The sequence below is a fragment of the Ostrea edulis genome, chromosome 1, assembly GCF_947568905.1.
Source record: "Ostrea edulis chromosome 1, xbOstEdul1.1, whole genome shotgun sequence".
In the NCBI taxonomy this organism is placed as follows: Eukaryota; Metazoa; Mollusca; class Bivalvia; order Ostreida; family Ostreidae; genus Ostrea; species Ostrea edulis.
The window spans coordinates 40,955,491-40,980,518 of record NC_079164.1 but is presented as its reverse complement, the minus strand read 5'-3'; the positions used below and the strand labels follow the sequence as shown (position 1 = coordinate 40,980,518).

The 25,028-nt window shown below is 43.3% G+C and overlaps 3 protein-coding genes across 4 annotated transcripts in view; 2 read left to right on the top strand and 1 right to left on the bottom strand.

Moving 5' to 3' along the window:
• Window positions 1–1,085, top strand: part of LOC130046433 (collagen alpha-1(XII) chain-like) — a 9,181-nt gene extending 8,096 nt beyond the window's left edge. For both annotated transcript variants that reach the window (XM_056148978.1, XM_056148974.1), the window contains one exon: window positions 297–1,085. The gene's annotated coding sequence lies outside the window, so the exon portion shown is untranslated. The remainder of the gene's footprint in view (window positions 1–296) is intronic.
• Window positions 1,086–14,248: 13,163 nt separating this feature from the next.
• LOC130047764 (uncharacterized protein F54H12.2-like) lies at window positions 14,249–15,652 on the top strand. The gene is made up of 2 exons (XM_056143163.1): window positions 14,249–15,283; window positions 15,413–15,652. The coding sequence occupies exons 1-2, from the start codon at window positions 14,249–14,251 to the stop codon at window positions 15,650–15,652; spliced, it is 1,275 nt and encodes a 424-aa protein (XP_055999138.1).
• A 2,248-nt stretch (window positions 15,653–17,900) lies between these two features.
• Window positions 17,901–18,692, bottom strand: LOC130047762 (uncharacterized). Its single transcript, XM_056143155.1, has one exon. The coding sequence runs from the start codon at window positions 18,690–18,692 to the stop codon at window positions 17,901–17,903; it is 792 nt and encodes a 263-aa protein (XP_055999130.1).
• Window positions 18,693–25,028: the final 6,336 nt, after the last annotated feature.

The window sequence follows — 25,028 nt, the reverse complement described above, 5'->3', positions numbered from 1 at the left end:
CATCGATTACAGAATGAATAAAAAAGCTATGACCAAGCTTCCTTTCAATTTGATGTCGGTAGACATGACTGAATTGTGCCATCTACATAAACATGTTTTATCAGTGACAGATAAGAGTTAAGGGGAAGGTTAAATTATACTTGACACTATAATGTTTTCTGAATATTTTTTTCAGTTCATAAATGAGTTCTCTGTAGACAAGTAACGAAAGACTGATGTAAATCAAGGTCTAATTGTGAGATCAAACAAGATCCTTCTGATAAAATGATAACATCTGTGTTTGTTTTCTGTTGTAGATTCTCCTCTTAGTTTACAAATATTAGAGACTTACCGAGAACGAGATCGCCCGAGAAAGTCACGTGATATATACACATATATAGATATACTCTAATAATTGAAGTGTTCTCGTTGTTACCTGTCCCGAGTAGAGTGGCTGTAGCTATGTAAAGATACAGAGTGCAATGTGATACATTCCATTATTGATGACGAAATTCTTGTTCTTTCATAATGTGCGTAAATGAAGCAAGATTAAAAAGATAATGACACATGATATGACTTTCGGATATTTTTGACGTATTATACGAATTACATAATTATTCAAAGATGAAAACTGGTTTAAAAATGTTAAAACTAGACTTTATCCAGGTTTCATTTTTAAAAAAAAATTAATACTGTTTGATCACAGCACTCTTGAAATGATCTTGTATTATTCTATCTTATATATACGTTCTGTAACCACTATCCAGCATACTGTCGTAAGTTTCTCCTTTTTATATAGTGGACGTATTTATAGAGAATTTTGATGAATTGTATTCATAGAATATTTAGTATGATTCAAGACATACATCATTAACTTCTGCATTAAATCTTTATATTCTTAATTGAGTTTGTAGATTTTTTTCAGATGAAAGATTAACGAGAATTCGATAATTTAGTGAATGAGATTTAGGAATAATTTTTTTCAATTTTTATTTTTGGTTTACAATTTACTTTGTGTTCAAGTGTTTTTGAGTTGTAGATGTAATCCACGTGTTGTAATCTTCGTGTATGTTTGTAATGTACTAATAAATGACTATATAACAAAAGGTTGTAGTGATTTGTAATTGTATTTATGAAAAACCATAAAGATAATGAACAGTAATCCATCGCATATATCCTATAAAGAAGCATGACAAACACGGACACCTGGGCATACCAGAAATGGGATCAAATGCCTAGGAAGAGTAGGCACCCCCTGTTGACCGTTCACAATGGCTATTTGATCAGGTAAAAGGAGCAATTCGCAGTCAAGCCATTTTAAAAAAAAAAACGGTCTCAAAATGAGTATGAAACACGTCAGGAAAAAATTCGACCTGATGACAGCTTGTATTTGCAAATACAATCATTATAACGACCATGAAACATGAAGATAACGAGATAACGAACAGTGATCAATCTCATAACTCCTACAAGCAATACAAAATAGAGAGTTGGGCAAACACGGACCCCTGGATATACAAGAGGTGGTGTCAGGTGCATAGGAGGAGTAAGCAACCCCTGTCGACCGGTTACACCCGCCGTGTGCCCTATATCTTGATCAGATATACGGAGTTATCCGGAGTCAAAATTAGTATGCCAAGAACGGCCTAACAATCGGTATGAAACTTGTCAGCCAGCATTTGACCCAATGATAATTTGTATTGGCAAATTATATTGTTATAACGACCATACAATTTGCGAAATGTTGACTTTAAACGAGAAACCCCTGTACCATCAACTTGTTTATGAGTAGTTTGCCTCTATTTAAAAACTGATCATACGCAGAACAAGCTCTTGAGTATCAAATCAGTTGAGATACATAAACACCATATGCAGGTGATAATAGAATATTGCTACATAAATATAAGAAGTTGACGATGGAGAAGCTGAAATCATCCCGTTTATCATAAAGTTGAGTTGTTAGTTTGCCGTTAATATTTATTTCCAATAACATATCTAAGTATAAAGCAGAAGTGGAAGACTATATGTTGTCTTATTTCGAGTTAACAGGGATATATCGAATCGACATATGAATGAAGATTTGCATTGTTAATAGATAAAACGTCGTCGATATACATGTATCTAAATGTTGCACTGAAGGGCACAGCAAGATAGTTTTTTGTCTTTTCTCACGTAGAAGTTTTTGAATGAATTCTGCTTTATATGAATATAAAAACAGGTCAGCTAACAAAGGGGCACAATTCGTGCCCATGGGAATTCCAAGAGACTGTTGGAAGACCTGATATATAATTTGAGAATACTTTAAGCGATACTGTTGAAACCCCTGTATTGTACTTGTCGGTAGCTTTTCTTGGTTTCAAAATTGATTACACGCTGTTTTTGGCTATATTTAGATCTAAAACTCCATAGTTATTTCGGATTTCAAACATTTCGGTTGATCATCACTGAAGAGACATTATTTGTCGAAATGCGCATCTGGTGCATCAAAATTGGTACCGTATAAGTTTTACATTATGACCCCTGGGTCGAGGCCTCTGTTGGTGGACTGTTAGTCCCCGAGGGTCTCTACAGCCCAGTAGCTAAGTACTTCGTTACTAGCTTGAAAATACGGATGTATATTTAATTGCTGTTATAAAATTTAGAAATTCTTTTCAAAATTAAGGATTATCTCCCTCATGCATAGCTCTTTATCCTTGGACGAATTTGGCTCCACTTGTTTGGCACGCTGTTTTTGGCTATAAGTAGTATAACGCGTCCCGATAGGGAGTTCAACTGAGTGCACTTTTTATGCAAATGAGATCAAGTAAGGGCGTTTTTGATTGGTCAAGCGGTGTTGGGGTCAACGGAGTGCACTAGGACGGGGTCAACCCCAGCAGGGGTTGTAGAGCGGGTGAATAGGTTGGCCTATGGCCGCTGGTCTATGATGCGGTACTTTCGCTTTGAGTTCCTGGAATGAGTTCCTGCTATTTTTCTGAAAATCCAGTGAAATCCTGTGTATTAAATCTAAAAGAATAACAGTGTATTAAATCTAAAAGAATAACACAAGGTTTTAAGTTGACATGTTTATTAAAGAACAATAGTACAATCCCCAGAGGTGGCACGGTCCCTAGTTTTACCCAGCGCTGTCTACAGGTAATATATATATAAAGCGGCGCGCGGTGCATTGGGTGTCACTTTCGACATCATGTCAGACAAGTTACCTACTGGACTTCCACGGAGTTATATTGAACAGCGATTGAGATTTTTGAATGATCAGCTGAACAGACAACGGCAGCGTGAATTACAACTCCGCAGAGAGAATCAACGACGACTACAGTATTTACAGCGGGGAGGGGGGAAAAAGAAACTCATTTCGGATTATTACAAAATTCAACTGGAACGAGGACGTCAATCACGGAAATTTAAAGTCAAGGAAAATGTCTACAATGTTGCTTTCAAACCTATTCCAGAGAAAGAAAATACAACCTTCATTCGTCGGCTCTTCCGGGATATGTTAAAAAATGTGAAACAGGAAATGCAGTGCAATCCCAATGATTATCTACGTTTAAATATTCGGCACCCGTCTCTGGATTCAGCTATTTGGTACGAATTTACGCAGTCCAATCAGCTCAACGAGGACAAAATTCTGAACAAAATAGAATCCGTCCAGCAATCTAAAAAGGAATTCCTAATCACCGACGGGGCAGTGCAGATGGATTTTTTCCATGTCAAATATCCACAAGGCAGCGGGTGCACTAAGAAAAAACATCTACACATGGATAAGGAGAAATTCAAAAACTCCAAGAGAGCGATCGTTCGCATTCAAAATCCTGAGGATTCTCTCTGCTTGTCCCGGGCTATTGTGGTAGCACGTCTACACAGCCAGAAATCAAACGACCCGGCATGGGAAACGAAATGGTTACGCATGAGAAAAGGGGATTTCAAAACGCTCGACCAGAAACGAGAAGCGATAGCCTTGATGGAACAAGCTGGGTGTGTTATGAACCACCCGTGTGGGCCGCGTGAATGGGAGCAATTACAGCACGCGCTCGCCCCACAGTATCGATTGAAAATATTTCAATTCAAAACGAATACAACTCGTTTACGACTGGAACCTATTTACAAAGGACCGGGGTACGGGACTTGTTTGAATATCCTGCTGGATAACGAGCATTACGATGCCATTGTGTCTATGGCTGGAGTGACGGAAAACGGATACTATTGCGATTATTGCGATGTTGGCTACAGTCACATTGAAGATCATCGGACCGTCTGTCCTCATCGATGCTCATTTTGTTTAGCCGATACCCCCTGTACCCCGGACGGGACTCAGACGAATTGCCCTCATTGTAAGGGATTTTTCAGAAATGCAGCTTGTTACCAGACCCACTTGAAACCTTACAGCAGTAATACAACAACCACGGTCTGCAGTTTAATGGGGCGGTGTAACCAGTGTCAGAAATGGATGTCCAAGCAATTATTAAAACGCCACGCGTGTGGGGGTCAAACCGAATGCCGCATCTGTCACAAAGTCGTCACCATGCCTCATCACTGCTTTGTACAGACGAAACCCAAACCTAAGAAAGAAAAAGAAGAAGAAGAGGAGCTGAAAATATACATTTATTACGATTTCGAATGCAGTCAGGAAAACGGTATTCACATCCCCAATTTATGCGTGGCAGAACGTGTGTGTCAACATTGCGACAGTGTGGATATCGACAAGCCCTGTTCTCATTGTGAAGGATTCGGATCACAACGCCGCTTCCTATTTCAAGGCCCCGACACGTTAAAACAGTTTATGGAATGGCTCTTACAGAGCGAGACCGATGAGCAAGGCCATGTGGAACTCAAACACGATGAAGCCACCATCATTGCCCACAATTTCAAAGGATACGATGGGCAGTTTATTTTGAATTACCTGGTGCACACGGCGTGTATCAAACCCACCGTCATCCTGAACGGGAGTAAAATCTTATCCATGCAAGTCTTGGGGTTGAGATTCATCGATTCTTACAACTTTCTACCCTTTGCTCTTGCCAAGATGCCCTCTGCTTTCGGATTAACGGAATTGAAAAAAGGCTATTTCCCGCACTTTTTCAACACGACAGAGAACCAGCAGTATGTGGGTCCTTACCCGGCCGCTCATTTCTACAATCCTGACGATATGTCCACCGCCAATCGTGAAGCCTTCTATACTTGGTACCATCAACAAGAGGGCAAAGTCTTTGATTTCCAGAAAGAATTCTTAGCTTACTGCATCTCGGACGTGGATATTTTACGCCGCTGTTGTGCCCATTTCAAATCCACCCTGTTTGATCTGGTGGAAGTAGACCCCTTTCAAGAATCCATCACGTTTGCCAGCACGGCTAATTTAGCCTACCGACGAGGATTCATGGTTGAAAATACCATCGCCATCATTCCTAATATGGGCTACCGGCCAGCACGACGATATTCAGCTAAAGCTTGCCGATGGCTCGCCTGGTTAGAACATCAACATCACTGCATACGACATGCTAGAAATGGGGGTGAAGTCACGCTTGGACCCTATACAGTAGATGGGTATGATGAGGAATCCCGTATCGTGTACGAATTCTATGGTTGTTACTGGCACGGCTGTCCCACCTGTTACCCGAATCTGTTGACTGACATGCATCCTCATCGTGTTCAGCATACGTATCAAGACCTCTACCTGGACACCTTAAAACGAGCCAGTGCTTTAGAAGACCAAGGCTATACAGTCGTGAGCATATGGGAACACGAGTTTGATCGTCAGACCCAGACCAATGCCGACTTACAGGAATTTTTACAAGGAGTCGATATACAAGATCCTTTGAATCCCCGTGACGCTTTGTACGGAGGCCGGACCAATGCTACACGACTGTATTGTGAGGAGGGTGACATGCGATACGTGGATGTCTGTTCCCTGTACCCGTACGTGTTGAAATACAAGCCATTTCCCGTCCAACATCCCCAAGTCATCACCAGCCATTTCACCGATGTCAGAGACTATTTCGGGCTCATTCGTTGTCGTGTCCTCCCACCCCGAGAGCTGTATCACCCCGTATTACCTTACAAGACCGGGGGTAAATTACTCTTTCCCTTATGCCGCACCTGTGCGGAACAGCGCAACTTAGGATCCGACGAGCGGTGCCAGCACACCGATTCTGAACGCAGTCTCACGGGCACCTGGGTGACCACCGAACTTCACAAAGCATTAGATCTAGGCTATCGTCTCGACCGCATTTACGAAGTTTGGCATTTTGAGAAAACCAGTGACCACTTATTTCGAGCGTATATCAACACCTTTTTGAAAATTAAACAAGAAGCTTCCGGATTCCCCGAGGATTGTCAAACAGCCCAACAGCAGCAACATTACATTGAGGAAATTCAGCAACGAGAAGGCATTGCCATGAATCCGGCAGACATCCAGAAAAATCCGGTCCGAAGAACCATTGCCAAACTCTTTTTAAATTGCTTGTGGGGAAAATTTGCTCAACGATTACAATTACCCAAATCCCTGTATCTCACGGAAGAAGAAGAATTACAACAGAAATTACAAGATGCCACTTTAGAAGTCAAAGGCATCGAACTCTTAGAAAATCGTGAACGCCCCGAATGTGATATGATGCTGATCAATTATCAGGAGAAAGAAGAATTTTTAGAAGACTGCCCCTTTGGAAACGTGGTGCTGGCGTGTTTTACAACAGCTCATGCTCGTTTACATTTGTACGAGACGTTACAGCCTTTGGGAGAGCGTGTCTTATACTTTGACACGGATAGTATCATCTATCAGCACGACGAGACCCAGTTCAATCCGACCATTATCAACAGTTTAGGCGGCTGGACCGATGAATTGGGTGGAGATCGTATCATCAAGTACATGTCGGGTGGGCCCAAAAATTATGCATACGAGACCCAGGGGGGAAAATCTGTCTGCAAAGTCAAAGGATTGACACTCAATTATCGTGCCTCTAGAGTCGTGTCTCTCGATACGTTGGAAAAAATGTTAAAAGGAGAAGAAGAAGAAGTCCATGTCAGCTATCCGCACTTTATTCAACGAACCCGCCAACATGATGTGCGAACCATTCCTCTGGTGAAGAAATACCGCATGGTGTATGATAAACGTCAACGTATTCATAACTATGACACGCTGCCTTACGGGTATTAAAAAGGACATGCTAGAGAAAACCATCAGTCGGCAAAATGACGGACTACGAATCACTACATAACCCGGGTACACCACGTTATGCTCTACTGTCAGATCGAGTAACGTCGTTTGAAAATGCTCCCGAACACTTGCAGAACCTATTACCTACCATTGCAGAAGCGGGATACTTTTACAAAGGGTACGGGGATAACACGTGCTGTTTTTATTGCAACTTTGGACTTCACCATTGGGGAGCTGTCGACAATCCTTGGATACAACATGCTTATTGGTATCCTCACTGTCCTTACCTGAAGTGTAATAAGGGTAAACAATGGGTACGACAAGCCTTCAATGCCTATGCCCGCGCTAAAGACAGTGGTTGCGATTGGGAAGGCTTACCCTTAGACGCGGCAGGGAATCCAATGTGTACCCAGAAATGTCACATTTGTTTAGAACGAGACTTGAGAATTGCTTTTTTACCTTGTGGTCATTTATGTACTTGTGCTATATGTGCTACGGGACTGAAACAATGTCCTATTTGTAGACATGGTGTTGAGCAAGCTGTACGTATTTTTATTTGTTAATAAATATGTATGATCCCATGAACTTGTGTCATTTATCAAGATGTATACCTACGAGACACTTGAGCCTTTTCAGTTGAAACATGAATTTACCATGGTGGTGGCCGGACCCTCTAAATCGGGTAAAACGGAATTTGTGAAGCAACTGGTACAAAATACGCAGTGGATTGCACCGCCTCCCGAAAAGATAGTATGGTGTTATCGAGAATGGCAGTCCGCGTACGAATCCTTACAGGACAAGGTCACTTTTATCCGCAATATACCTCAAGACGATGAGCAGATAGTGGCGGATCTCAGTACGCGTCATCTACTCATTTTTGATGATATGATGGGAGGTAAAGCCATCGAATCGATTGTCGACTGGTTTACGCGCAAAGCGCATCATCGCAATACCAGTGTCATTTATATCACACAAAATCTGTTTGATCGAGCAGTACAACATCGTACCATCAGTCTGAATGCTCACTATCTTGTGCTGTTTAAAAATCCTCGAGATAAATCTCAGATTGGGGTGTTAAGTCGGCAATTACAAATGCCGCATTTACTTCCAGCCTATGAGGACGCCACCCGTGTACCTCACGGGTATTTACTAGTGGACTTGAGTCCTCAGACGTCGGACGATTTAAGATTAAGAAGTCAACTCTTTACCAACTTGGCTGTGCACATGCCCCCGAGAGTATAAATAATGTCACATCATGGGCAGGTGTATCATTCGAAAGACAGTCTTCATCATGGGTAGACCTTCCGCGAAGAGTAAATTAGTCAAAACGTTACGCCGTTTACAACGGGAACGGGATCCCGTTCAACGGAGCCATCTCATTGAATTAGGACGTAGAGCCTTACTCAACTGGTTTGCGATGGGCGCTCGAAATTTATTGCGAGGCGTCTTACCAGGCAATAAAATCACTCAGCGGTTCATTCAATCCCATCGCCAAGACTTGAGTGTCATTGCCGATAAGAAGTCCAATGAAGAAGAGCGTAAAAAAGCCATTTTGAAACGAGGAGGCGCCGGATTCTTAGGAGGGACCATTATCCGTCATTTATTCAAATGGGAAACAGGCCGTAAGCCCCGTGGGGGACAACCCAAGAAAACCAAGAAACCACGGGCTAAGAAAGCTAAAAAATCACCTCAGAGAATTCCTAAACTCATTATTCGCTTACCTAAGAAGACACCTAAGAAGTCCCCTAAGAAATCCCCTAAGAAGACACCTCTCAGGATGAAGAATCCGTTTCCCAATTGGGCTCCAAAGAAAACCCCTCTCATTGTGAAGATGCCGTTTCCCAAGGCCACTCCCCCCAAGACCACTAAAACGTTAGCCAATCTGAAAGCCGGATTAGCTCAAAAGAAAATGGAACGACCCATGCATGGGCCTATAGGAAGTTCCAGAACCAGTGATACTGCTCTACCGAGTTTTGCTCATACCTTTGGAAGCATGAAATTTCAACCCTTAACCACCTCAACACCGGTTCAGGTGCAAAAGAAATATAAATGTAAATTTTGCCCTCTGGTCTTCAATGCGAGAGAGAACCGCAATCGTCACGAAGAGACCGTCCATCACAAGCGTTTTGATCCTAAACATCCGAGTGCCGTTGTCCTGGACTAGGTATAAAAAGGAGGGGTAAGGTGCCCCACCCTTCATTACCATGGCTCATACGAAGAAGTGTGAATGTCGATTACGACCTCATTTACCGCTCTTGCAGACGTTAGCGGCTCCTCACTATTCCAGCAAATTAAAGACAGAGGTGTTGAAACATTGTTCCAATGACTGCATTTTAAAGATTTGTGAGATTGTGTACAATCTATTAAAAGGGGTGATTCCTCTCAATCCTACTCAGAAGCGACAACTGGGTCGAAAGAAACACATCTTAAGACGCTTAGTCCGGACTCAACCCGTGAAAAAACGACGAGGTATACTCATTCACCAAAAAGGATTGGGTTCGTTTGTGTGTGGCAAGATTTGTAAGAAATCATGAGTCGAAAAATGGTATTGGTACCGGAAGCGATGCTCAACGAATTAAAAGGCAAATTACCTAAACCTCCCGAATTTACCTCGACTATTGGTTTACGCAGTGATTTGGACGAGATTGAACATCGAGATGATTTAACCGAGAAAGAAAAAGTGGGGTTGTACGGTCATCAACTTCATCGCTATCGTCAATATTTACAACAAGCTCGACATCCCACCCCAGCGACTCTATCCTCCCCAACCAGTGCAGCCAGTGCCGCCTCACCACCCACAGCCGCCTCAGCATCCGATGACTTGGAGGAACAGATTATCAAAAGCGTCAATAAACCGGGTCGAAAGAAAGCAGGTTTATTACTCGATCATCTCAAGAAATCCAAAGTGGTGACTTGGAATAAAGAAGGAGAAATCAGCTATAGAGGACGCAGGGTTCCCGATTCCAATATTGTGGATTTAATGACCGAAGCCCAACGACAAAGACCCTTAAGACATCGTGATCCCCCCACGGGATTAGAGGAATTTGCTCAAGCGTTAAAAGAGACTCATGCTCCCAAAGGATATGTGAACAATCGGGATGTTATAAAAGCCATGGACAAACCAGGGAAAATCAGTACGCCTAGACCTCTAGAGGAAGAGGAGAGCGGATTTCAAGAAATCTCGGGTTTTGACCAATCGTTCTATGAAACTCCCAGACGAATGATGACCCCTAAAAATATCTGGGAGGCCAGTAAAAAGACATCACGTGAAATTGGAAAATGGTTAAATCTACCATGAAAGCAGAACAGATCTTACAGCGACTGTATTATGATCCCAAGACAGGGTATGGGGGAGTCCAGGCGTTGTATCGTCAAGTGCGTCAATTAGGACACAAGATTACCCTGTCTCAAATTCGAGAATGGGTGAAAGCTCAAGATACCTATACCTTGCATAAACCGATACGGAGGAAATTCAAGCGACGACAAACACGAGTGACGGATATGGATGAACAATGGCAATTAGATTTAGCCGATGTCTCCAGCTTGAAACAAGACAATAATGGGTATACGTTTTTATTATGTGCCATTGACGTGCTGTCTAAATATGCCTGGGTCGTGCCTTTAAAACAGAAAACGGGGAAAGAAATGATACGAGGCTTACGACGGATTTTTCGAGAGGGACGTCGCCCCGTGCGCATTCAGTCCGATCAAGGAAAAGAATTTACCAATAAAGAATTTCGTCAAGCCTTCAAATCCATTCATTTCTTTACGACCCGTAATGCCGAAACCAAAGCCAGTATTGTGGAACGTTTTCAACGCACGCTGAAAGCACGCATGTGGCGGTATTTTACACGTCATAAAACACGACGGTATGTCGATGTCTTGGGGGATCTGGTGTATGGTTACAATCATACCTATCATCGCAGTATCCGGCGAGCTCCTGCTCAAGTCAATGCCAAGAATGTCTTGACCGTATGGAAAACCTTGTATGGAAAACAGAGTGCCGATACCACGAGTCGCTTGCAAGTGGGGGATCGTGTACGCATTAGTAAAGCCAAACGTACGTTTGAAAAAGGATATTTACCGAATTGGACCAAAGAGCTGTTTACCATCTCTAGAAAAGTGCCAGGACGAAACGTCTATCGCATTCAAGATGATCACGGGGAAGAATTAGAAGGAACGTTTTACGAGAAGGAATTACAACAAGTGATTAAAGACGATGATGTCTATGAAGTGGAAGAAATCTTAGGGTATAAAAAGCGGCGTGTGGGAAAAAAAGTCATTTCAGAAGTCAAAGTGCGTTGGAAAGGATATCCTCCCAGTTTTGATTCATGGATTCCGCAAGCGGATCTCATTCGGCCATGACCAACCAGTGGACTTTCTTGGGTGAAAAAGTCCCTCGAGCAGAAATTGTGTATTTTGCACAATTATTCCTGTGTTTAACCATCATTATCACTTCGGTCGTCATGTTAGCCTTAGGCGATCCCAATCGCGATTTTTGGATGGTGACCTTAAGTTCTTTGGTGGGCTACGTCATGCCTAGTCCACAAATGACGTTAGCGAGCCCGAGTATAAAACAGGAACGATCTTCTTCAGATTCATCAGTTCACCATGGCTAACACACAGTACGCCTGGAAACAAGAGGGAAAGAAAACGGCATGGTTTGCGGATAAGCAGATGTGTTTGATGCATTGTAAACAACACAAAACGTCCACACATCCTGTGTACTTGTACAAACGTATACTGATACCTCACGGATGGTCAGCCTTTATCATGAAGACCAAGTATCAAGAGTTTCGCTGGAAAGTCAAAGCCTTCTGGGGATTGATGGGACGACAAGACGAATCCGATTGGACCTTAAATGAGAGTCCTTGGTTTGACCATTCCGAGGACTGTCTCCGACATTTCAAAGACATGATCAATGAAGGTTATGATGTAGCCGATTGCTGGGGAACCCGACACTATCTGGTGATGCGACGACGCTTAGTCCCGAGACGAACACTAGAGTTGGAAGAGTCGGATGCGTTGATGTGGGGTGGTGGTGGCCGCGATCAAGAAGAATGAATTGAATGTATTGTCATGTTGTATGTTGTTTCAAATAAAAAATTGTGAAAAAACAAAACGGTGTTGTGTATAAATAGAGAAGGAAACAGAGACAGGGGCTCATTTAAGACATCATGGCTGGAGGAGAAGGGTTTTACATGACTCTGTTGAGTGATGGGTCGATGGAATCGTTTCCGACGAATACGACTGCTCAATTTAAAACGTTATTGCCACACACCATGGACTTAACGGATGGAGCATGGGAAGTCGGATTGACCGAAATGATGTACTCGGCCAACTTACAAAACGTATCGGATAGCGAGGCTTATGTGGACGTTCTCATTCCAGATCCGTATACGAAACATGTCCAAGATCCCAACACTTATAAATGGGAAAGATTTAAGACAGAGAATATGGGTAAAGTCACGATGGCCAGGTGTGAGGTGGTGGTCCCCTGGGATCTGACACCATGGTCCCATCTCTTTGCGGGAGGGGATAGTTTATTTCCCTTCGATATCATTCGCATTCACTTCCGACCCGGAGCTTATACACAACCTTTGGCGTTAATCAATGAAATCAACGCAGCCTTAAGGAGAACCCTGTGGAAAGTATGGACCGAGTTAGGGAATCCTAACGACGAGGGGAACAACCAGATCTTAGTGTATCACCCCGAGTACGATCGTGTCGAGTATCAGTTTAATGGGAAAGCACTGAGAACCACCCCCATGTGCATTCGTTTCCCTACACCCTTAGCGTACAAGCTAGGTCTGGATAGTGACAAAATGATCCTGGGCGATGAAACCATGACGAAATGGATCAACGTGAATTACTTGGGGAACACGACCATGGATGTCTACGACAATCTGAAAGCCATGTATGTGTATTGTGACATTGTGGATCCTCAAGTGGTGGGCACCAACAAATTGAAATTATTGAGAGTCGTCCCCTGTACGGGTCAATACGACGATCGACAACAAGCCCGTTGGGAACCGATTCGAGCCGAATATTTGAAACTGAGTAAGAAATATTTCGATACCATTGAGGTACACATCATGAATTCTTTAGGGCGTCCTATGGGGTTTTTAAATGGGCGCTCCTTAGTCAAACTTCATTTCCGCAAAGTGTATTGAAAGATGAAGTACCATCGAGGAGTCAGACGCCAGAAAGGACACGGAATCTGGTTTCTCATTCCGTGGATTGCCAATGCCATTGTGGGTCAAGCGGGCCAAGGAAAGAAGAGAAAGAGACGGCGTAAAAAGTATAAAAAGCGGGTGTAACCCCTAACGAAGTTCATTTACATCAAGATGCACTACCATAAAGGTTTAATACGGCAGCAGGGTCACGGGCTTGGAGCCCTGCTGGGAATAGCCAGCAAAGTGGCGGGTCCCCTGATCAGTGGATTATTAGGTGGAGCCCCCGCACAACAGCAACAACAACAACAACAACGTCCTGTCTATCAAGAGAGATATTATGATTACGACCGCCCTTATCGCTCTTATCGGAGGAGACGACGTAGAAGCCATCCAACAGAAGAATATGACCCAGAATCTGAAAAGCAGAAGGGAAAAGGATTTTTCACCGATTTACTCAAATCGGGGGCTAAAAGTGCCTTAAAGGCTGCTGCTAAAACAGGGATGGATGTGTTAGATAATAAACGATCACTCAAAGACGCTCTCAAGACACACGGTGCCCAAGCCCTGAAAGAGACAGCAGGGTATGCCCGTAGGCGAAGATCTCGAAAAGCCCCATCCAAACGAGGAAGAAAAGCACGCACAGGAATACTCAGGAAGCCTGGAACCACGACCCTCAAAAGAAAACAGGTGGGAAAACAGGTGGGAATACAGGAAGGAAAAGGATTTGTTAAAAGAAAACAACGTATCTTAGCTCGGGGAGGGCCTCATAAGAGACCTAGGAAGCAACCTAGGAAGCGATCTAGGAAGGGAGGTAGGAAGCTAGTGAAAAGGGGTAAGCCAAAACGCTCTCTGGATATTTTCGACTGAGAACCCTATAAAAAGGGAGTGAGAAGGAGCCCAGAACACATTTGATGCCAGTTCACGCTGAGTAACACATCGTTCCAATATGATGCACCGAGAATCTTGCGCTTGTGGCACCAGCAGTTTAGAACTGTTTAAAGTGCCCCCGACCAACGTCACTTTAGAAGATTCGAAATGGATGGAATATTACCCCATTTCCAGTACCCTCAACTCGGATACGGCTCCGATTGAATTTGAAATCAAAGGACAAGGAGATGAATATCTGGATTTATCCCAAACTTATCTCCAGATGGTCTGTAAATTCACGAAAGCCAATGGAACGAATCTCGCAGGAGGCAATTCGACCTCCACCCCCGTGAATAACATTCTCCATTCCTTGTTCAGTGAAATCGATGTCAGTCTCAATGGAAAAGTCATTACCCCGGGGACGGATACTTATCCCTACAAAGCGTATCTGGAGAAATTGTTGTCTTATGCACCCAAGACTCTGGAAACCCAGATGAGAGCCTGTAGCTTGTGGGAAAAAGATACGGCAGGACATATGGATGAGGTCAAATTAGAAGCTCTGGCTCAAACTCCTGTGGAATTTGCAGTAGTGTCTAACAAAGTCAACATCGCGGCCGTCATCCCGACTCCCGAGTATCCGGATGATTCCAAGAATGTAGGGTTGAGAAAACGTCACGAGAAGATTACAGACAGTAAGGAGATCGTGTTGATGGATCGATTACATCTGGATTTGTTTGAGCAAGAGAAATGTCTCCCTAATGGCTTGGATGTCCGTCTCCGATTCAATCGCGCTCGACCCCAGTTCTACATGATGACCGCTGCCGGGAGTAGTGGGAAAGTGGCCATTCAAAGTATGATCTTGTGGGTGAGGAAAGTCAAACCTGTGCCGAGTATCATTAATCTCATCAATCAGCAACTGAGTACTCAAACGGCGAAATATCCATTGAGACGAGTGGAAGTGAAAACCTTCACCATTCCTAGTGGCACCCAATCTAAAATCACCGATCATCTGTTTCAAGGACAGATGCCTAAACTGATCGTGTTGGGCTTTGTGGACAATGCGGCTTTTAATGGGGATAATACCAGAAACCCCTTTCATTTCCAAAATGAGAGAGTCAAGAAATTAGAAATCAGTATCAATGGAGAAATGATGGAAACCCGACCTTTGGAACCTAATTTCACCGACGATCAGTACCTGAGATCGTATTTGAGTCTGTACAAAGGCTTGGGAAAATTAGGCCAGGACTGGGCTCCGGACATTACCCTGGAAGAGTATAAAAACGGTTACACCCTCTGGTGTGTGGATTTCACGAAAGATCAAGAAGCCCAGACGGATAAATTTCATCTCATACAGACGGGGAACTTGAGAGTGGAAGTGCAATTTGCCGCCAACGTAGCCAGGACCTTAAACTGTGTGGTGTATGCCGTGTTCGACAATCTGTTAGAAATCAACAAACAACGAGAAGTCAGTATCGATTATTAAGAGAGAGATGGATACTCAGCAATTGAGAGATGTTTTACAACGAGATTTAGGACCGGCGTTTGCCGGTGTGTATCCTCGAGATGTCATACCTGAGCTGTTACCTCATCACAAAGCCATCGTGGTGAATACAGACCCTCACGATCGCCCTGGAGCGCATTGGGTCTGTTTGTATTTGAGTAGCCCTACCATCGAATATTTTGATTCTTACGGATTACCTCCCAGCCATAAAGACATCCAAGACTTTATTCAACGCCACGGAGAGACTTGGATTCATAACACCCATTGTTATCAAGATTTGAATACGGATGTCTGTGGACAATACTGTGTGTATTTTTTACATCAACGCCATCGCCATAGAAGCACCGTACGAGAATGGTTACTTCCCTGGAAAGGCACGGCCTTACAACGCGATCGTTTTGTGGCGGATTGGTTTAAAGAGACCTTCCGTAAACCGAGAACCCATCAAGGACAAACTTGTCAATGTCAAAGACTGAATGTATTGTAAACTATGTTATTGTTATTGTTCATAGTTGGAGTTTAATAAAACGTTGGAAAAAAAAAAAAATTCTTGTCATTGTAATCAACCATGTCTTTTCAAAAAGAATGGGTAGCCCTGAAAAGGGCTGTTTTCTTTCTCTCTCTGTTCTTGGTCTTTTCTCTTCTTCTTCTCTCTTCTCCTTCTTCTCCTTCTCTTCTTCTCTTCTTCTTCTCTTCTTTTCTTCTCGGTCCCCCTCACTGTCTGTTCTTCTTCTTCTTTCTTCTCTTCTTTTTCTGCTCCTCCGGGGGTTGCTCGTGGTCAAACACAAAAACGGGCAACCAGCCGTGTTTAAAAAACAATCTCCCCGGAGGCCGTTGCACCACTTCTAACTCTGCGTCCCAGTTTTCCTCAGGCGGGGGCAGATCCTGGCTCATGGGCGGTGGGGGAAGAGCCTCCCGTGAGGCCGGCGGGGCAATCTCTTGCTCCCAATCCTCCTCCCATTTGATACAATAATCATTCACTGTAGGGTCTGGTCCTACTCTGCGACTCATATTCTCTGGTTCCTTTAAAAAATCGGAATGCCCGATTTTGACGTTGCGCTCGGTTTAAAAAGGCGAGAGCGCGGACGTCCTCGAAAACATCCCCTACCTCAGATGGCTGACGTCATGTTGATGACTCATCAAAAAACACTATATAAATAGGTCACTTGTTACCATTTTTTCTCAATCATGTCGTTTGAACGGTACGCGGATGATGAGAATGATGTACTAGTGTGTGGGTATTGCCGAGGACCTTGGAGCACTTGTGGGTGTTTTCATTATAAAAAAGAAAACATCCTGGCCAAACAGAAGTGGATAGAGAGATTGGCAGAGCTGACGTTTTATCCCTTTGTCTATAAATGTTGTGGTCACACTAGAGAACCCTGGCTAGAGTGTAAGTGTCCGCAGCATTGTACCATCACCCCTGAAGAAGAAATAGTGCATAAGGACTGTACCTGTGAGATCTGTCAGGAGTTTAGAGAGCGCTGGACTCAGAGAAAGTTTGATCCCCGGCTGTTTCAACATTGTCCTTACAGTCAAGAACCCTGGTCAACGTGTACCTGTGAGACCTGTCAACCACCATGGCGGTGACGGATCTACGAGGAGATGTATTATCTCTACCTTGGGTGGATGCTATTGTACAACAATGTAACTGTTTAACGGTGAAACCTCATGGGTTAAGTCAACGTATTGCCGACCGATTTCCTTGGGCTAATCTGTATGCGACCCGACAACTTTTAGGACGGAGAAATTTAGCTATAGCAGCGGATCGAGGAATACCTGGTACTGTGTGTATTATGCCTCATTCTACTCATCCTGATGTGATCTGTTTGTTAGCGCAATGGGATTACGGGAGAGGCACTCAACGCTTACCCCTGTATGCCGATACCCCCGAACAACGTGAACTTTGGTTTCAACAATGTTTACAGGAATTAGGCACTTTGTCTTACCAGACTTTAGCGTTTCCTTATCGTATTGGATGTGGATTAGCCGGAGGCAATTGGACTCATTATAGACAATGGATTTGTGACTTTGCTTATCAGTATCATAAACATGTGTACATTGTCAAGAAAATGTAACTTTATTATAGCTTTATTCTAGCTATTACTTGTGTTAATAAAAACTTTTTTAAAACAAACTTGTGTGTTTCTTGATTTTTGCCATAAAAAGTGTCTTTTCAAAAAAAAGTTGGTGGCCCTGAAAAGGGCCGTTTGGTCCTAAGGACCGACTTTCATTCCCTGCTTCCGGTAAACCGGCATAACGGGCACCGTCCCCGGGTGTGTCGCCGCTCCTGTAACTCTTCCACGCACGAGCAGCAAGCTGGGCGCTGCCCACATCCCCTACACGTAATTCCAGAGTGTACCCTGTCTTGCCAGCAGACAGGACACTTAAACCAGATGGGAACCGCCCTATCTGCCCAGCCAGGGACAGTCATAGGGTGGTTCCTCGGGGGATGAGTTGCCACCGGTGCGTGGGTTGGTCTCGGTGGTGGTGGAGTCCTCCCTGCAAACCGGATGGTAGGTGGTGGGGGTCTTGCAGGGGCTGCTGGTCTCGGTGGTGATGGTGTGTCTGCGGCCAACAGCGACGGACTCTGGGCTGGACTGGGAGGTGGTGCGGGGGACGGTGACCGCGGTGAATACTCCACCGGTGACGCTGGTGAGTCGCTCATCGGCACCGGGCTGTATTCCACTGGTGCCGATGGGATCGCTGGTGGTGGTGTTGTAGGCGTCGCCGGGGAGTAAGGTGGTGGTGGTGAGGGTGGCTGTGGGGCCCGTCGGCGCGGTCTCGTACCCGTGGAGATTCGAGCGGTGCGGCGGCGGGGTGCCCTCCCTTCATACTCGGCCCGCACCCGGCAGATGATCTCACGGACCCCACTCTGGTCGAAAGGGGAGAAGGTGCTCAGGTCGTTCTCAGAACGCACGACCCAATTCTCCCCTACCCGTTCCTCAGCCACCACTACCAGCCGGTACCGGAATCCAGGCAAGGTCTGAAAATTGTAGAGCGGGTCTCTTCTTGTAGCCATTCTTCTTTCTTCTTTCTTCTTTAAAATCCTTCAAAAATCTTCTATAACTGTGCTGGATCACCAGTGAAGCAAACTGGCGAGTGCGCCGGTATATATCGGGAAAGCGCGGACCTCCTCGAAAACATCCCTCGCTTCGGAGACGAAGGCAAGATGGTGGCCGTCAAAATGGCTGATTTGTGCTTTCGAGTAGAGAGTTTTTTCTCATTGTCTTTTTCTAGACATTCGATTTCTGTGCAAGGTAGATTTAATCTGATAGATTCTGAGACGGCGAATGCGTTAAACTTATTTTTATTTTGCTACGTCGCATAGTTTTCAAAGAAACAGCGGTTAAAGAGGTCGAGTCGAGGTTCAATGTTTCTTCACCCCCTCTTTAAAAATTTATTTCTCGACCATGTACATCCCTAAAAACATCTCATAAGGTCTATTCGATAGAAAACACCTTATTTGATTCGATTTTCACTCTACCTTTAGGATTTTCTGGATTCCTCAACAAATAAACCCTTCTCTGAGAGACTCAACCAAACACAGCTTTCGTGTAAACAATTTTATTCATGTCACATATTTCAAATACATAACTCCCACACACAACACCAATGCACATGTCTTTTTAAAATAGGGTCCAACATTTTTTCCATTTCTCGAATCCTGCGTTGAAATCGATAGCGATCAGCGGCTACAGTCATCCAGATACTTGTCCGGTCTTCTTCGGGTAACAGATGCACTTCATTTTGATCCAGATTAAAAGTCACACGTTTAACTTGACGTACATCTCTCGAAGACATCGTAGTCTGATTTTCTCGATTTCTGCTCTGTCTGTGGGTCGAATTCGTTTCAATTCCTGGCCCATTAAATGAATCAGTACTAAGGCTTGCGGGGTGATCCGGTTCTCGATCAAATACTGACAGAGACATGGATAGTCCTTTAAGCTGATGGGAAATAATTCTTCTCGCATATAGTGTAACACAAATTCAAACTGCCCAGAATGAATGTCTGTGAGATAATCCAATACATAAACTATCGCTTTCTCTGTGATGTGGTCACTGCTGGCCATCCTCCGGGAATAAATGAAATGAATTAAGTTCTTCACACTTTATGTATACTTCTCGAAGCCAGTCCTTGGTGATACTTTCAATCTCGGCGGTTTTTTCAGGCATGCGTTTCTTGAATTCCTCCCCCGCGACATAAATTAACATCAACCCCGCATCGTTATAGAGATTGATGTACACATGGTTCCGTAGATCTGTATATTCGTCCAGAGTCATTGGAAACACCCCCGCTATCAGATAATTTTTAACAGCTTGAAACACCGTATCGTCTTGCATTTTCTCCACCCATTCTAATGCATGGTTATGCGCTTTTTCTGCGATGTTGTCACTGCTGGCCATCCTCCAGGAATAAAGGAAAAGAAAACGGTTAGGTTTTTTTATACACCTTTTCCAGCCAGTGATCGGTAATCGCTACAATCGCCCCAGTCTTCTCAGGTTCCCGTCGTCTAAATTCTTGGTCCATGTTATAAATCATGATCAATCCAGACTCTCTGTTCAGGTTGTCGGCTATATGCTTGCAAACGCTGGAATATTCATATAAGGTCATAGGAAATTCCCAAAAGATCAACAACTTCATGGCGAATTTATATCTCAACGGCTGTTTTTCTTTCCAGTCCTTGATACACCGTAATGCACCGCTACGAGCGTTGTTCACCGATTCTTTGTAGTCCTCGAAATGCTGTAATACAGCGGTAAGAACGTTGTTGGTCAATTCAGCCATGATGATCAAAATGAAAAAATTCTAAAACGTTCTTGTTTTATAACAGGGCAGCCATTCCTTTCATACGAATCAGTTCCACGAATCCTTTTTGTAGACAATCGCGTAAGATCCGATCAATGTCACTCATCTGGTCTGGAAGATTCTGTTTCAATTCCTCAGCATACAAATAAATCATGAGTAAACGTCCCGTATTGGTATTCTCCGCTAATGAATCAGCAATCCGTTGAAAACTATGTACATTTCTGACCTCCGGTGACATCTGTTGTACAAATTGACGAGCATTTTGAATGTGAGGATTATGTAAGGCCACGTTCATACATTGTAGTACATAACTATATCCATTTATTCTCGTAGTAGCACTGCCCCCCATAGTAAATAACGAACGTTCAGAAAACACCTGTATTTATAGGTAAAGGTTATGCATCACGTGATCAAACACCTGCACCACGTGATCAAGCACCTGTACGTCAGCTGGTTTTTCTACAGTCATTCTTGTCTGACCTTCAGTCATGGATACACGGAGAATTTTAAGAGCGAGACGCCGCGGCCAGGGAATACAACCAGTGGAGAATTTAACCATAGTAGAAGATTATGTAGACGAGATGGAGATCTGGGCCAATTTAGTACAGAGATGTCGCCATCGATTACGCTGGGGCCGATCTAAAAATTGGTGTTTTGACTATGTATTGCGGTCACATGAAACAGTGGAGGATATTTACCTGCGTTTAAGTGACATGTACCTGAAAAATTCCCCCCTCATACAGTACATGATTTACCAGTTTTACACGTTATTGAACGGCACTCAAAAAGTATCGGGATTTATTCGACTGGAGAAACCACGTTACCGGAGAAGTGTATGGGTATTGTTTTGGGATGCACACTGGATGTGGGAAACCGTCGAAGAGATACGTTTCCCCGGGAGAAGAGCTCGACAATTAGTACAACACATTATATCCGAAGATCATGACTTACACGTGTATATAGAAGAACCTGCGTATGAAGCCGGCCATTTTTAAAAATAAAAACTTCATGCACAGCCCTTTTTAGGGCTACTTTAAACACCAATATAAGTTCCATTCCACTAAAGTCAATGTGTACCAATGGGCACTAGCACGCGCTGGTCGCGAGAAACCGGCTTTTCAAGTTCAATTAGTGCACTAGCACGCGCTGGTCGCGCGATGTTCTAGCTGAAACCGGTTTTTCCAGAAAAAGATGATGCAACCACGTGCTCCCCACGTGCCCCTCACGAGACAGAATAGTCTAGACATTTTGCTGGCTATAAAAGCGGAGCCCCAGTGTCAGTCCTCATTCGATCTTCAATCACCTTCCAGAAGACATGGCTCAGAAACAACTAGAATTTGTGGACAAAGCTCAGAAGAAAATAGATCAGCTGGTACAGAAGGAGATGGGGCCACAGAAAGACTACATTGAACTGAAGAAAGCTAAGAGTGACGATCAGAAGACTGAACTGGGGAAGACCTCGAACTTCTTGCTCACGTCTCCAGACTACGTTGCTCAAAGAAGAAGAGAAGAGAAGAAGATGGCCCAGACCTCGAACCAGACCACGAGCTTCAATCTCACGCCTTCAGACCACGTTGCTCGACAAGTGAAGATGGCCCAGACTTCGGATTACCTCCCTAGCCAGAATCCGACAGACCCGGGATTAGGCTTCTATTTTCCCGATTCACAGGACGCTACGGGACTGGAGATGGGCTTATACGATAAACCCCCCTTCGGCGGAGAAGATTCCCCCATGAGCAGGACCGATTTCGCCATCATTACCACGACACTCGACGGGATCGTTAACCGCATTAATGTGCTGAGTAATGAGATTGGAAATCATACCACAATCCTACTGAAGAAGCTGGAAGACCTGACTTCTAAAAAACCTAGGAAGGAATACACTCCAGATTACACTGCTAACCCGTGCTACACGTGTGGAGAAACAGGACATTGGTCGCCGGATTGCCCACAGAAAACAGATTATCCGCAGACCAGTAAGAAATCGTGGTCGGCAGATTCTCAACAGACCAGCAAGAAAACCAAACAAAAGGATCCTTGCTTCAAATGCGGAAAAATAGGACACTGGATTAGTGAGTGTCCAGAAGAACAAGCGGAGATAGATGCGATGATTGGACCCGTACCTGGCTCAAAACCCCCTGTGAAGAGAGAATACACACCGTTAGAGATGTGGAATCCACCCGCACCTACTGAAGAACGGCCAAAAAAGAAGAAGAAACTCAGCAGAAAGTAATGGACTGTGCTTGAACTGTTATGCTTATTGAACTGTTTTTATACTTATTGAATTGTTTTGCATTGTTCTATGCTTGTACCATTGTTCTTTAATAAACATGTCAACTTAAAACCTTGTGTTATTCTTTTAGATTTAATACACTGTTATTCTTTTAGATTTAATACACAGGATTTCACTGGATTTTCAGAAAAATAGCAGGAACTCATTCCAGGAACTCAAAGCGAAAGTACCGCATGCTAAAATTAGGACCATAGGCCAGTCTATTCACCCGCTCTACAACCCCTGCTGGGGTTGACCCCGTCCTAGTGCACTCCGTTGACCCCAACACCGCTTGACCAATCAAAAACGCCCTTACTTGATCTCATTTGCATAAAAAGTGCACTCAGTTGAACTCCCTATCGGGACGCGTTATACTACTGCTATATTTAGATCTAAAACTTCATAGTTATTTCGGATTTCAAACATTTCGGTTGAGCATCACTGAAGAGACATTATTTGTCGAAATGCGCATCTGGTGCATCAAAATTGGTACCGTATAAGTTTTACATTATACACAGAGCATGCTCTTCATATGAAAATATTTTTGAGACTTAAACACAATATAAGATGATAATGGACTATTGCTGCTTAGATATGAGAAGTTGAGGATGCCTGAAGTCATCCCGTTTGTCATCAACGCAGTTTGCTATTAACGTATGTGTTCAGTAAACGCCTTATTTTGAAACATTCATGGAAGAATCTGTAATGTCATTAATTTTGCGTTCACTCGGATATATTGACACATGCTTGAAAATGACTATGAACGTCGTCGCTATACTGGTTACGGTAGATCAATGGTAGAGCTTTCCCTTTGTAGCTGGGTGGTCGTGAGTTCGAATCTGATCGTGTCATGACCGCGTCAAACATACGACGTAAACATAGGTAGTGATTGCTAATTCGCCAAACGCTCGGCATTTAAAAGAGAGAATCATGGGTTTTTCGGATATGACCTTTAAGAAACAAAGGTCCCGTGTCGGGGCAGGCGTTGACACGGTAAAGAACCCTCATTGCCAAGGCCGTAAGTGTTAAGTAAGTAAGTAATTTTTATTTAAAGTCGGAACTATATACAGGTAAACAATAAACATGAGCTAAGAGCTCTTTAACCGACTATATAGCATTAAAAAAAAACCACAAAGCACTAATGATATATAATTGCATGCATAGACATGAAAACAGAAATTTGAAATAAAACAGGATGCATACATGTATACAGACATCACAAGTCATGCATATATATACACAGGGACTAGCTATATTAAGATGCACATGCAGCACTGAAAACAGTTTGCAACACAAACATAAAAATATGGATATATACATAGACTAAATAAATATGCATACCTAAGTGTTAAGCATAGATCTAACTTCGTGGTACTTCACGTACAGCTGGCGAGGTTTTGATATGCGTGAAAAATTCTCAACGGGATGTAAAACAGATAAACAACCCAAATCGTTGCTGTGCCTAAATGTCGAGTTGAAGGCCACAGCATGAGATTTATTTTCTCATTGAAGTTTGTTTTTATTGCGTCTGCCTCATAAGAATGCAAAATCAGGTCAAGTAATAAAGGAACACAATCTGTGTCCATGGGTATTCCAAGAGCTTGATGGAAGACCTTGTATCAAACGACGACTATGTAAATATTTTCAATAAGAAACTCTAGCATATTTTAAATAAATCAACTTCAGAGTACTTGTAAATGGAATCAGAATCAAGTTTTGGATGACTGATCACGTGATATGAACATTTCTTATTTCCATTTTTATTGAAGAATCAGCTATGTTTATGTAAAATATAAAAAAAAAAGCCTAGGATTTAATTTATCGTGAGGAATGGCGGATGTGACCGGTCTACAGGGGATGCTTACTCCTAGACACTTGATCCCGCCTCTGGTGCGTCCGGGGTCCGTGTTTGTCCAACTCTTTATTTTGTCATCCTTATACATGTAGGGATTATGAGATTGATGCTGGAGTTCCTCATTAACAATATCTTCGTAGACGTTGGTGATCTGGTCCTCCAACAGTCTGTTCGAATTCCCATGGGCACGTTGTTATATTAACTTAGATAGGTTTATATTCTTACGAGGCAAAATTTTTCAAATCAAGTACAAATGATTACAAAGAAATGAATATTTACAGACTATTTCACATATTCTGATTAACAATAGAATTGTGTTGACAATACATAGCAAATGACACCCTATACGTCCACTCCCTGTGTACATAGTACGGTAGAAGTATGATCTAAAGTTGAGGAAATTACCTATTAGAACAATAGC

Bases quoted from the DNA above. Each gene is read 5' to 3' on its own strand.
- LOC130047764 (XM_056143163.1), top strand. From the start codon at position 14,249: ATGATGCACCGAGAATCTTGCGCTTGTGGCACCAGCAGTTTAGAACTG. The intron at 15,284-15,412 runs GTCAAGAAATTA...AAATTAGGCCAG, and splicing joins TTCATTTCCAAAATGAGAGA to GACTGGGCTCCGGACATTAC.
- LOC130047762 (XM_056143155.1), bottom strand. From the start codon at position 18,692: ATGGCTACAAGAAGAGACCCGCTCTACAATTTTCAGACCTTGCCTGGA.